The 14,581-nt window shown below is 39.8% G+C and overlaps 1 protein-coding gene across 1 annotated transcript in view; it reads right to left on the bottom strand.

Annotated features, from left to right (window-relative positions):
• The window catches only part of FGD4 (FYVE, RhoGEF and PH domain containing 4), a 124,123-nt gene extending 116,318 nt beyond the window's left edge, over positions 1-7,805 (bottom strand). The window contains exon 1 of the mRNA XM_060694501.2: positions 7,492-7,805. Coding sequence (XP_060550484.2) covers positions 7,492-7,666 — 175 coding nt within the window. The 5' untranslated portion in view covers positions 7,667-7,805. The remainder of the gene's footprint in view (positions 1-7,491) is intronic.
• Between the last annotated feature and the right edge of the window lie 6,776 nt (positions 7,806-14,581).

Here is a 14,581-nt window from a genome sequence, read left to right as displayed (position 1 = left end):
GTAACATTTCTATGTTTCAAGGTACACTAGTCACTTTCTATTCCCTGAGTAGTTGTAATAACTAGAATTTAGAAAGTAATGTATAGAGAATTCATTTCAGGTAAAACAAATGGGTCAACAGATAGCAGGGAAATTAATTTTACATAGCTAGAGGCCTTTCTGAAACTCTCAAAACCCAGAACACTTTGGTTGAAATCCCTATTCACTCATAAAGCACATTAGTTGACTGCTTTCAGTCTTAAAAGACTGAAGCAATGGAAAATTAAGGAAAGGAGAACAACATACATTGAATCGTCTGCTTCCTGGAATAAAACCAGAGTATATATAAATGGATTTTTTTAAAAAAAAATTTTTTTAAAAAAACTTACTACATTAAAGTTCTGATCTTCGTGAACAGAAAATTTTTGTACTTTGGAACTGTTCTATTGTACGCAGTTCATTAGTTAGTGATTAACTAAACTGCCCTGACCTCTATTTCCAGTTGGTTCTCACCTAATGTGGCATGTGGATTTTAGTGGCCTGGTGTAGCTAGAAGTCTGCTGGCACGAGGCAGCAAATGGAATGAGAACTTTGAGAAAAAGCTCAATTCTGGCCACAAATAAGGTTGATAAGATGATTTGACTCTTAGCCGTTGTGGAGCAATTGTAGACACAGCAATCCCATTGTCCAGCCTAGTATATAGGTGCTGGGGACTGAGGAGTGAGAGTGAGGGTCAAACAATTCCTTAGTGACTGCGGGATAGGCTGATAGTCTGCTCAAAGTTGGAAAATAAAAGAGAGGAGGAGAAGAGAGAAGGAGAGGACAGAAAAAGATGGTGCAAAGAAGAGTGGCTGGAGAGAAAAATTGGAGATTAAAGTTATGTGACTGTAAGGAAATAGATATACTGAAATAGTAGAATTAGTAGAAACTTGTTGTTTCCTGCAACATATATATATATGTACGATATATGATGTCTTTATATACCTGCATGCTGTAAATATTTGTTTCCTGTGACACTGACATATATATTATGCCCTTTGTAGTTATAATACAAACATGCCACATTGACTAACTTCCTGGACTGTTATTGGGGTCTGTTGTGAAGTATCTGGCATTTGTCAAACTATATGTTCCACCTTTTGATCAGAGCCTTATCAATCCCCCTCCTGCCTAAGTACCTATCTCATCTTTGATCTTTTGAGTTCCCTCCACTCCAGGGGGCTAAATAGCCAAGTGTGAACACAAAGAAGATGATCAGGAAGAGATAACGCTAATGATGCTCATTAAGAGGCTCTACCCTGTTGGGGAGGGGGGATACACAAACCAAATTCCAGGGATAAACAAACAAATCAAAGATGCCAGAATTGGAGATTTATGACGTTTCTGAACAATATAAAAAGGATTCACATCTCCTTCCTTGTTTGTAGTTGTTACCAGCATGTGTCTTGTATGTGTTTGGAACAGCTAAACATTTAAGCTTGATCAAGATTAAATGCTATTTTACTCAAGCCTCTGTTTAAGTTTCTTGTTTATTATATTATTATTGTTTATTATATTATTATTGGACCTTACATATGACTATGCAGATCAGTTGACCATTCTTGGTTAGGGAGGAGGAAAAATGAAGTTCAGCCATGGCTTCCCTGGAGAGACAAAAGATCAAAACCCAGACAGAGGACATCTCCATGCCAGAAGAAAGAAAAAACCTTGAGAGAGTTTTTTTCCACAATGGAGAAGCAGCAGGTGTTTGCTGACCAAGTCCAGAAGAAAGTGTGCTGAGCACAATAAATCCAGCCCGGTCTTTTCTTTTCACTCTTAATAAGCCAAGAAAGAGGGAGGAAGCAGGAGAGCTAGATTTTTCTCTGGAAGGGAGACAGAAAGAAACCTGATTCCAGGTGAAGACTAGGGTTGTGTTGTATTGTATGCACCTGTTGTAAATAACTTCTGTAATAACTTTATTGTAAATAGTAAAAAAGCAGGTTTTTTTCTGCGTCAGTTGCCAACCTTGCAAAGCAAAATACACCTGACCAGTTCAAAAAAGAACCTGATCACATGTGACAACTAAGACCAAACTCCCTTCTTCTTGTGCCTTCTTGGAAAAGCAAAAAATGGGAAAATTGGTTGGAAGGTATTTCTGATTCCTATTCAGGAATACATTTGTCTCTATTTATATTCTCTCTTGGATCCTGACCTGGTTTAGAAAATAGATAAAGACAGGTACATTACCTGCGTAAGAAATAATCCTGTATAATTGTAAAAAATGTGTATAAAATATAATAAATACCCTGACACCATGGCAATCATGCTCCAAGATAGGTATCTCCAGAGCTTATTTATCAAGATATTTTTTTTTTCTGGAGACCACCCATTTCCTGTTTATGGTAACAGTGCTTTATATTGTGGGAGTATATTAGAATTCTTCCTAACATTTTCAACTGTGTCAACAAGCCTTCCATACTCCTTTTCGTTGCAATGCAAAGTGTCACAATCAACCCCATGCTATAAAAATGTGCTGAATTTTTTTAAAAACTACAGATCAACTCGAATATTTAAGAAGGAAGCAGAATAATGGCTATCTATCCAATAATGCTGCAGTTGTAAAAATTCTCTCCCTGCAGCCATAATTCAAATAGCTAACATATTTCCAAACGCCTTACATGATTTATGTTCAGCAAGTGAGTGAGCACAAAGGGAGAAAGCAGTGAAATCGGGCGACATTCCCAAGGTCTTGTTCACCTTTCCCAAATGAAAAACAGCATGTACAATACTCAGAAATAGTCAGGCCCAAAGAACCAAGAACCACACGTGAAGTTCCTTCTGAGTAGCTGTTCACCTACAAAACAGAAATCTTGCCAGACTAAAGCAGTTTATCTGCATAATTATTAGGTATACTTTTGAATTGCTAGGGAGAGGCAACCCTCTTTTAACCCTCTTTCTGACAACCAGACTGCAGGAGATGAGGGAGGGGTCAAACATGTCATCAGTCATGAGTCCCTACTTGTCCACAAGAGCTATTAAGTCCAGCCCACCTTGAATTCCTTTCTTAACTCCTGCTAATTTCCCTTGACCATTAGTAGCTCAGATTCTTGTAGAGATCTTAAGCTTGCAATAAACTTTTATGCTCATTTGAACTGCCTGAATCTTTAGATTTCCCCAGCGCTTGACATAAACCTTCCAAGTTCCACTGTCTCTTTGCCCTCTTGGAAAGAGCCCTTCCCTCCTGCGATTCCAGATTTCCCTCGCATCAGAAATCTGAGCTCACTAGGATACAACCTTAATTGATACTGTTTTTGTTTTCAACCTTTTACATGTCACATGTTCACATGCCACAATCAGCTCTTAGCTTATTGAACAACTCATGGTTGGGCTGGGTTCATACAAAATGCTGATCCGTAAGATGCTATTTATAAACCACAATTACTAAATTACTAAAATCACACAACATGCTAAACTCAAAGCAACTGCAATGATGGCTAAAAGTGTTGCATGAAGCACTTAGAATATTTCTCATGGCCAATGTTCCTATAGCTAATCAACTAGATTTAGTCAACTCTTGAATTACTCTCCCAAAGGAAAATATACTGCAGAAAGTTGCACTATAGCTGAACTGGGAACACTGTTGCTAAGCAACATGGTTGTAAAAGCAAAAAAACCATGTGACTGTACCAACTTATGATAGCACTTCCAGTTGCAGTCATTAAGCGACTCAGTTCTGGTCATTAAGGGCAATGTCACATGACTACAACTTGCAACTTTTTGTCGACTTTTTTTACTTTGCTTGGTGGAAGCCAGCAATGAAGATTGCAAATGCCAATCATATGATGGTGGAATGCCGCAACTGTCATAACTGGAATTGCGAGCCCGTTGGCAAGCATCCAAATCACAATTAGATGACCCCCAATGATGCTGCAACAACTGCAATTTTGAGAACCTGCAGTAAGTCTCCTTGTTCAGCGCCGTCACAACTTTGGTTGCCGAACGATCTATCACAAAGCAAGAACTACTTGTAACTCTCTGAGTAAGCTATAATTTCCAATAATCTTTTGTAAATCAGTGAGATAAGAATCCTTACAACTTTTTTAAAAAGTTCTTATTAAGTAAAATACAATATTTTCTGATCTTTCCATGGGTCTTGTATAATAAAAGTATAATAAATACCATAAATATCAGTTCTAACATGACTATATTTCCATTTGTTACTAGATATATATTTTATCTCTATGGGTACGCAGAATCTTTAATATTCATACACTGGATTAATAATAAAATGTTCACATCCACTAGCACATCCTAAAATTCTGATGTGTGCATTTCTTTTTTAAAAAAATCAATTTCTCTTTCAACCTGATAAAATTGATCAAATGCTTTTTTATCTTACAAGCATCTTTGATTTATTAGAAACCAGCAGTTAGTCAAAATATCCCTTAATTCAGCCATATTAATTGCAAATTCCACATCATTTGTTTGGTTTAGTTTAAGATGTAAATTCTCTCACTGAGCTTACAGTTCTGCTCAAACTAAATAAACAATTATGATTTGTTCAACAAATCAAGATTTGTACAAGCTGTATAGACCTCATCCAATATAACCCAACTAACCATACAAGAAATAATTACAGACTAAAACTGATGTTTAGCAACTACTAAGAAGAGATTTTGGGGAAGTACTTTCTAGCACAACGGAATTTAGCAATTCTATAAAGTGCCTTTCAAAGAAAATTATTTTTCCCACATCTAAAAATAGATATTTTTGTTCTACATTTTTGTTCTACATACAATTCTACAATCTTATTTTACAATTACTTCTCTCCCATATTAGGAGTTTTTCATAACACAGTTATAAATCAATTGAAGCACAGCTGGTTAGTCTTAATTTCCATTGCCTCAGTTTTTTACAGGTAGTCATCGACTTACAACCACAATTGAGCCCAAAATTTCTGTTACTAAGACAGTTGTTTAAATGAGTCTTGTCCCATTTTACAACGTTCCTTGACATAATTAAATGAATCACTGCAGTTGTTAAGTTAGTAACTTGTTAAATGTTTCCCATTGACTGGCTTTCCCATTGACTTTGGTTGTCAGGAGGTTGCAAAAGGTGAACATATGTGTCCTGCACTGCAACCCCTCATAAACATACAATAGTGGCCAAAATTATGGAAACATTTTGGGAAAAGTGTATTTTTGAGGTTTGATGGTTAATAACGTCACTTTTTTTTTTTTTTTGGAGTTTCAAGATAATCATATTCCACTGCTGGAATGGCCTGGGAATAGCCCAGAGCTGAACCCAATTGAAAATCTATGGAGCTGACTAAAGAAACTTGTTAGTCAGATCCACCCAGCAATAAAACCCAATTAATAGAAGAAGAATCATTCAATCTTGATTTCACATTATAACAGCTGCAGAACTAAAAAATGTGGTTCACTCCATGGGAAGACATAAACTGCAATTCATGCTAAAGGTTACCCAACTATTAACTGACGTGATAATTTTTGTATATCTCATTTTTTCTGTGTGTTTCACTTTTCTTCTTTATACTGTAAGTGCTATTCTAATAGCAAATCCTTCATAAAAGTTATTGCATTACATTGATTAAATTATCTTTCCATTGATATATAATTTTATGGTACTACTCCCAAAAAAAAGTGGTGTTATTACCTAGTTTTAGAAAATACACTTTTCCCAAAAGGTTTCCACAAATTTGGCCACTACTGTATGCCAGTTGCCAAACATCTGAATTTTGATCACATGACTATGGGATGCAGCAACGGTCATAAGTGTCAAAAACGGTCATAAGTCACTTTTTCATTCCATTGCAACTTCAAATGGTCACTAAATGAATGGTTATAAGTCGAAGACTACCTGTATAAGCCTGTGCTATTCTCTGTGATACATTTAGATAATTGTTGGAAACTTAGAACCAACCTAGGGCAGTTTCCAACTTTCACCTTTCTTGCATAAGTTCACTATCTGTAAGTTTGATGGGACACACCTGTTAAAGCTTGGCACAGAAATTAAATCCCTATTTCTTTAAGAACAAGTGAGACCAGGGAGATGGATGGGTGGGTTATGCATCCTTATTTTCAACTGGCTCAGATCAGTGCTATTTAAATTGGGAGTAAGTTGGGCATATCCTGTAGGTAATGGAGCAATTTGCTTGCTTGTAATTTGTATCTGCTCATTTGTGAGTTGATGATCCAGTTTGGAATTACTGTTGCTGCTAAGACACCTATATAAAACAACAAGAGGCTGGTTTTTGGTTTGTAGGGATAAGGGTATTATTCCAGATCCGGAGAAAGGAATAATTGGGTCAAGTAATTTAAGGAACACTGGTTTAGGTTACCATTAGTTTGATCACCAAAGTGTAGGAGGAAGTTTTTAAAAACTTTAAACAGCATTCCTTACTAAGAAAGGTAAATCCTACAGAATCAGGAAAAAAAAATGTTCTTTGAGATGACAAGTGTAGGAAGAATCTCATATAATAGAATGCACCAGAGAGCCATTTTAACCCTATGATTAAAATAAAATTTGGTGGTACTGGAGAAACACTAAAACAATACTAATCCTATCCATTAACTTAAGGTAGCTCAGTAGCTAAGACACTGAGCTTGTCGATCAGAAAAGCCGGCAGTTCGAATCCCTAGTACAGGTGTCTCCTGAGTGAGCAGGGGGAGGGTTGGACTAGATGACCTCCAAGGTCCCTTCCAACTCTGTTACTCTGTTACTGTTAAACTTTCAAAGGTCCCCTAATCCATTCTGTCAAAAGTACACACTGTGATCCAGAGTGTTATCCAGAGTTATATATATATATATATATATATATAAAAATACCGAGCATGAGGAAGTCTTAACAAAGCATTTTTTGGTTGTTTACACTACATTACTTGCCGAGATCGTCATCTTTCAAAAGGCCTCTCCCATTGAAGCCAGCCAGCAGGTTGATCCAAATGGACAGGATCAAGGGAAGGAAGAAGCAGATTGGCAGTTTAGTGCCCTTCATTTTATTGCTTGAAGTGTAGCAAAACACACACACACACACACAAATTTAAACAAGTTTGACGGTCACCTTTTGCTACCCACTGCAGCAAAACGCACCTGGCTGCCTAAACGCCAACACGATCCTCACTCGAAGGTGACAAAACAATCCCTGCGTGCTTTTCGGTGCAGCTCCTTAAAGCCCTCTTATGTAACCGTCCTTATTTCCATCCCTGATACAATACCTCGCTTGGTTTTTAAAACTACGGCGGAACTTATCCTCGGAGTTGCTACAAGAAGGCGCTCGCTCCGACTGTTTGCAGCCGCTTTTAAAAGGCAGTGGGGGGGGGGGGGGAGGAAGCCAAGGAGGAAAAAAGACTTCGATGGCATTTCGCCCCGGGGCCGCTTTCTCCTCCTCAGCGACTTTTCTTTTCTTATCGCAAAGCGACCTTAAAACCCGCCAAGTGCAGGGCAGGACTCCAGGGGAGAGCAAAGGAGAAAAACCTGGCGGAGAGCCAGCGGGAAAGCTGAGGAAGGTACCTGCTGCTGCCGCCTCCGCCTGTCCCACTTCCCTCGGGGGCGCCGAGGGGGACTGAAGGCGCGAAGCAGCGGCGGCGGCGGGGCTCTGGAAGACGAAGGCCGAACTGTGCAAGGTGGGGCTGGATTTCCTGCGGATGGCCATCCGCCTGAAATTGATGCTTTCGGCCCCGTTCATCTTGCCTTCTCTCTCCCCGCGCAGAAAGTCCCCGTTCCTCTCAGCCCCTACTCGGACCGCATCCTACCGGCGCCCAGCAACGCGCGCTTGGCCGGCTGACTGAGCTCGCTTTAACTCCCCTCCCCTCCCCTCAACGCCCGCAGACGGCTCTTTGCCCCGCCTGGCGTCGGTCATCCGCGAAGTCTCCTTGAGCTGAGCGACTCTGCCCTAGAGAGAGAGGTGGGGGGAGGGAGAGATCCCGCCCTCCCGGCGGGTGGTGGAAGCGGGGCGGGCGCTTCGGAGTTGCCGCCTGCGCCAAAGGTAAGCGCGTACCTGGCTGGGGGTTACCTGCGCGCATGCTCTAAGCCTTCCGGAGGGTTGTCCCAAAGGCGCTTTTTTTTCAGGAGGCAACTTGGACTTTCTTGGTTTTTTCTTTTTAACTTTTGAAGACGTTTCGCTTCTTATCCAAGAAGCTTCTTCAGCTCTGACGGGATAGTGGGGGAAGGAAGGGTTTATATCAGTGGTGAAATCCAAATTATTTTTACTACCGGTTCTGTGGGCGTGGCTTGGTGGGCGTGGCAGGGGAAGGATACTGCAAAATCTCCATTCCCATCCCATTCCAGGGGAAGGATACTGCAAAATCTCCATTCACCTCCCCACTCTGGGGCCAGCCAGAGGTGGCATTTACTGGTTCTCCACACTACACAAAATTTCCGCTATCAGTTCTCTAGAACGTGTCAGAACCTGTTGGATTTCACCCCTGGTTTATATTGACTGAGAATCTCTACAGACTTTTAGCTAGACAATTTGGGATGAACACCCTTTGAATGGTGTGGGAATAGGAATGGATTTGCAGAGGGGGGGGGAAATTGCAGACTACAGGAACCCAGGAGCACTACTCAGGTGACCCTGAGGACACAGATAAATCTCCAAGTGCTTCAAGGACCCTTTAAAACAGGGGTCTCCAAATCTGGGAACTTTAAGCCTTGTGGATTTCAACTCCCAGAATTCCCCAGCCACCTGGGGAGTTGCCCATTCTGGGAGTTGAAGTCCACAAAACTTAAAAGTTCCCAAGTTTGGAGACCCCCGCTCTAAAAGAATGCAAATGACCAGCTGTCTGCAAGGAATATAAATCCTTCCATTCCCCACTATCTATTGATTCTTGATGAACGTATCTTTTCTTTTATGTACACAGAGAGCATATGCACCAAGACAAATTCCTTGTGTGTCCAATCACACTTGGCCAATAAAAAATTCTATCCTGTCAGAGCTGAAGAAGCTTCTTGGATGAGAAGCAAAACATCTTCAAAAGAAAAAACAGGAAATTCCAGTTGCCTCTTGACCTGGATGTCTGAGAATCTCTACAGACTTCCTAAGGGTTCTCAGTTTGGCATGGGGGAGGTTGGGTCAAAGCCGGCCCCGCTGCTTCCCCACCTCAACTTAGGAAAGTTTTACTTGGCTTTGCTTCCCTCCACCTGTTGATTTGCGCAGGGATCATTTGAACCCCTAAGTGCCTGCAACCATCATAAATTCATAAATATGAACCAGCTGCCAAGCACCTGAATTTTAATCATGGGACCAGGGGGATGCTGCAATGGTCGTAAGTGTGAAAAACAATCATAAGTCAGTTTTTCCAGGGCTGTTGTACCTTTGAATAGTCACTAAATGAACTGTTTTAAGTCAAGGACTACCTGTACTTTAGCCGAATGTGTCATTGGAACACAGTTTTTAAATTTAATAGTAGTCATCAGCTCTAAGAAAGGCTGACGTTTATTGGGAAGTTGTGCAATGAGATTACTGGTTAAGTATTTAATAGGGTTAGGTATTTACTTTATCCTGCTTGAGGGAGGAGCGGTATACATTTACTGACAGGGATTTTCTGCCTGGGTTCACACTGTCCTATTTAAAAAAAAAAAAAAAGTGGAATGGGGCAGAGTTGCACAGTTGGGAATTAAGGAGTTAATTTGTAGTCTTAAACCCACTTTCAGTGTAAGCAAAGCCAGAGATAGTTCTTGAATTGGCAAAAGCTGTGTACTTTTATGTTAAGCCATGATAGTTTAATGTTGGTTTATCAACTAATCCACAATTAGCTGAGCTGATAAAATGTACCAAACTATAAGTTACAGAAGTCCTTGCTATTTTCTTGGCAAGGTTTTTCAACAGTGGTTTGCCATTGCTTCCTAACTAGGGCTGAGAGAAAGTGACTGGCCCAAGGGTCAACCCAAATGGCTTTGTATCTAAGGTAGGACTAGAACTCACAAGTCTCCTGGTTTCTAGCCTAATGCCTTACAGAAAAATGGTTCTCAAGTGTTTATTGCTTCACTTTCTTCTAGAATCCCACAGTAGTACATCCCCCATCTTTTCCTTCAACCCTTCCCAGCCTGATTCTGTCCAAGTGTCACAGAGGCCCAGAGAAAGGGAGGCCTGATTGATGTAAAGCCCAGGTCATGTAAAGACTTGCTATGTTGTTCAAATCCACCAGCTGAGGCATAATATGATGGGGCAAAACAAAAGAGTGAGGAAAAGACAAATCATAATAATCATATAGATCAGTGTTTCCCAACCTCAGCAAGTTTTAAGATGTATGGACTTCAACTACCAGAATTCACCACTAAGTATGTATCAAGGTTATCTTAAAGTTGCTGAAGTTGAAAAACACTGATACAGATGGTGAGAATTCTAACCAAAATAATTAGTGCAATAAACTTTGGTTGGTTGGTTTTCTCGTGCCAAACACACAATTTCATAAGTTATACTCAGTATATTTCATGAGTAGTAGGGAAAACTTAGCTAGATTCAAATTTGTTGTCCACGCAGGTCTTGTTCTATAGAGAGGGAGTTTTTACCCATACTTGTATAAATATTCCCAAAATTATGGCAGGAATATTTAAGGGTCTTATGGAAATGACTTAAGCTGTAATTTTTCAACAGCATACTGTATTATTTTCTGTACTCAGAAATTAATAAATGTATAATTGAAAACATTTTTATCATCTCTCTTTAGAATGATGAATATTACTACTCCACATCCATAATCATGACTATGACAAAATTTACAATATATTGGAATGTCACATTAATATCAGTTTAACTTCATCTATTCAGCCTAATTATTATAGTTTAGATTAGCTAATTTTATTCGGTAAGCCATAGTTAAATGCAGTTTCAAAAAGATTTCACATATTACAGGTAGTCAGTTCATTTAGTGACTGTTCAAAGTTACAACAGCACTGAAAAAAGTGACTTATGACCATTTTTCACACTTATGACCGTTGCAGCAACTCCATGGTCATATGATCAAAAATCAGATGCGTGGCAACTGGTTCATATTTACGACGGTTGCAGTGTCCCAGAGTCATGTTGTCCTCTTTTACGACCTCCTGACAAGCAAAGTCAATGGGGAAACCAGATTCACTTAACCATGTTACTAATGTAGCAACTGCAATGACTCATTTACCGTATTTTTTGGAATATAAGACGCTTCGGACTATAAGACGCACCTACCTTTTTTGGTGAGGAAAACAAGAAAAAGAAATCTGCCTCTGCCTTCCAGCAATTTTGCCTCTTTGCAGCAAAGAGCAAATAGCCTGCTTTACTTTCATTTTCGTTTTCAGCATAGCTTGATTAGCACAAGAAAAAAAAAATTTGCTCCCAGCAATTTACCTCCTTGCAGCAAGCAGCAAAGGCCTGCGCAACAGCTCAGAGGCCAATCCAAGGGACAATCAAGTTGTGCTAATTAGGCTGTGCTGAAGCTGAAACGGGCTGTTTCTTCTTGCTGCTTGCTGCAAGGAGGTAAATTGCTGGGAGGCAGAGGCCAAAGGGTGTGGCCAGTGGGTGGGCGGGGCTACATTCGGTGTATAAGACGCACCTAAATTTTCACCCCCTTTTAGGGGGAAAAAAAGGTACATCTTATAGTCCGAAAAATACAGTAACTACTGTGGCAAGAAAGGTTGTAAAATGGGGCAAAGCTCACTTAACAAATGTCTCAGCAATAGAAATTTTGGGCTCAATTGTGGTCATAAGACGAGGACTTCCTATATTAGCAGAGCTACACTTCTACTTGTGTCATTGCCTAGAAGAAATCTTTTATGATGGAACAGAAATATTGGGATAAAGAATCAATGTCATAAAAGTTTTGTAAAAGTTATTTATGAAACAGTAAGCCAAAATTAGATCTGTAAACCAGTAAACCAAATTTATTCAATCTGGCACTGGCCAAAACAAGAAAACTACATGACAATTATGTTTGCATCCTAGGATAAATTCTCACCCAATAGAACAACTATTTCATGATACCTGTAAATACCTTTTTGCTGAATTCGTGGTGTGTCTCATTGATTTTTCCATTCTAGGGCTGTCTCTGATTTCCTACTCTGGAAGTGACATTTCAAAAGCCAAAATGGTAATTAAGCAAAATTCCTAGACTGTTGTTCTTTATGCTTTCTAATAGTCTTTGAATCTTTAATTCTAATTAGCAGAATATTTTACGTATATGTATTTGTTTATTGAATTTATACTTTGCTTTTCTATCATTGTGATTCCAAAAGTAGCTTACAACAATGGAAGTATGAAATTAAAAATATGCAGATATGTTTAATAAATGTAATATGCACACATTCAATATTCTACAGCAGTGGCCCCTAGTCCTTGCGTGAGTGGTGGGCCGGCATGTATGCAGCTCGACTTGCGCCAGTGGCGGGCCAGTGTGCACGAGCTTGACTTGTGTGAATGGCAGGCCGGCGTGTGCGCACCAAGTGCCCACCAGCCCACCGCTCATGCGTGCTCCAGCCAGCCCAACTGGACAGCCCAATTCCGAACAGGCCTCGGCCTGGTAGTGGGCTGCAGCCTGGGGCTTGTGGATCCCTGTTCTACAGCATGGAATTTTTACTGAGTTTATAAATGCATTGAAGAGACAATGAAGAGAATGTTCATTAGCAGAATTTCAGAATGTACCTCATAAATTGGAGAAATCAATTCTAACTCTGAAGCTTAAGAACATGATTCGGGGATGGATTAAAGGTAAAGGTAAAGGTTTCCCTCGCACATATGTGCTAGTCGTTCCTGACTCTAGGGGGCAGTGCTTATCTCCGTTTCAAAGCCGAAGAGCCAGCGCTGTCCGAAGATGTCTCCGTGGTCATGTGGCCGGCATGACTAAATGCCAAAGCACACGGAACGCTGTGACCTTCCCACCAAAGGTGGTCCCTATTTTTCTACTTGCATTTTCTACGTGCTTTCGAACTGCTAGGTTGGCAGAAGCTGGGACTAGTAATGGGAGCTCACCCTGTTATGCGGCACTAGGGATTCGAACCACTGAACTGCCAACCTTTTGATCAACAAGCTCAGCATCTTAGCTACTGAGCCACCACGTCCCTTGGGATGGATTACTGGTTTTTTAATTTAGGAAATTTATTAGAATAGTAACAACAATAACATGTTGCCTTATATACTGTCCCATAGCATTTTTACAGCACACTCTGGGTGGTGTACAATGTCGGCATTATTTGCATATCGCCCCCAACAGTCGGAGTCCTTATTTTACCGACTTCCGAAAGATGGAAGGCTGAATTAATTTTACGCTTCCTCAGGATTGAAGCAGAGTTTACCTGAAATATGCACATAATGACTGTGCTACCAGGTTATTGCTAGCATTCTAATAATGCTTCAACCTGTTAAACTTTTGTGGGACACACCCAAATAAAAGATAATAATTCATTTTCCCAACCCCGGTCTCATAGTGTTTTCCCCCATTATTGGCTTTCTTCTTATTTTAAATATAGATTCTGTCTTCACAAACCCTTGTTTAGAACTCGTTCCTTACCTGAAATCTTTGGTATAATATTCATACTTGAACAATTCTTGGAGAGTTTCCTGCCTTCCAGAGTAGACAGAAACATGGTGTGACATAATTTCATCTACATCAACTAAAACAATAAGTATAGATACATGCATTGTTTGTCTTTATGATAAGGGGAAGATTCATTAGTTGTGAGTTAAGATGGTTATGGAATGAGGCTACTGAATCATAAACTAACAAAACTGTTGGTTTCATACATGTTAAATGAAAGCTATCCAAAGTTAACATTAACACAGGCTTAGCATATTGTGTGAATGCATCGGCTGTGGCTTTATTTGGTTTTAAATTACATTGAACACAATGATTTGTTCTATTCAAATAATTCAGTTTTCCGAATACACTGATCCATAGCTAACCTAATAACCATCACTATTTTATTTTTCTGTTTCCATCCCATTCTGTTCCTTTTAAATGCAAATCTACAATCTTGTGGCATAAAATAAGCCATATACTTTAGTAATCTGAAATATTTTGAATTAAAGTACTCATAATAGTACCTTTTTTTATTTGTAAGGTTCTAAATGGCCTTATAAATGTCAAGTATCCATCACCATCACCTCTCATATAATAACACCAGCAGGTAAGGTCCCAGAAATATTTACCTTCGAAGAACCTTCTCAGTTTTTGCAGACTCAGCAGGAATTCTCTGCCCTTGGAGGTGGGACCTGCCTTGTCAGCAGTTCACCAATTACTGATGATAGAGTCAGTTTTTCACTCCAATCCTTTTGATACATAAACTCTCACTGATTTTGAATGGGTGCAGTTTAACATTTTAATGTCTTGCTTTATATGTCCATATTTTTCCATGTTTGCTGATTGCTCTGTAATTCACCAGTTAAGAATATATGAGGGCCCAGATTGTTGGGGTAATATGCTGACTCTGTAAACCAGGGGTCTCCAACCTTGGCAATTCTAAGCCTGGCGGACTTCAATTCCGTTGGCTGTGGCATTCTGGGAGTTGAAGTCCGCCAGGCTTAAAGTTGCCAAGGTTGGAGAGCCCTGCTTGATTTATCGGTCTATCAGCTGAAAAATCCAGCAATTAAATATATGCTATATATTTTTCTGGTTACATAAAATAATCT

The sequence above is a fragment of the Pantherophis guttatus genome, chromosome 7 (genome assembly GCF_059756535.1).
Source record: "Pantherophis guttatus breed Tessera chromosome 7, ASM5975653v1, whole genome shotgun sequence".
In the NCBI taxonomy this organism is placed as follows: domain Eukaryota; kingdom Metazoa; phylum Chordata; class Lepidosauria; order Squamata; family Colubridae; genus Pantherophis; species Pantherophis guttatus.
The sequence above is the reverse complement of the archived record's forward strand: the minus strand, read 5'-3'. Positions and strand labels throughout refer to the sequence as shown.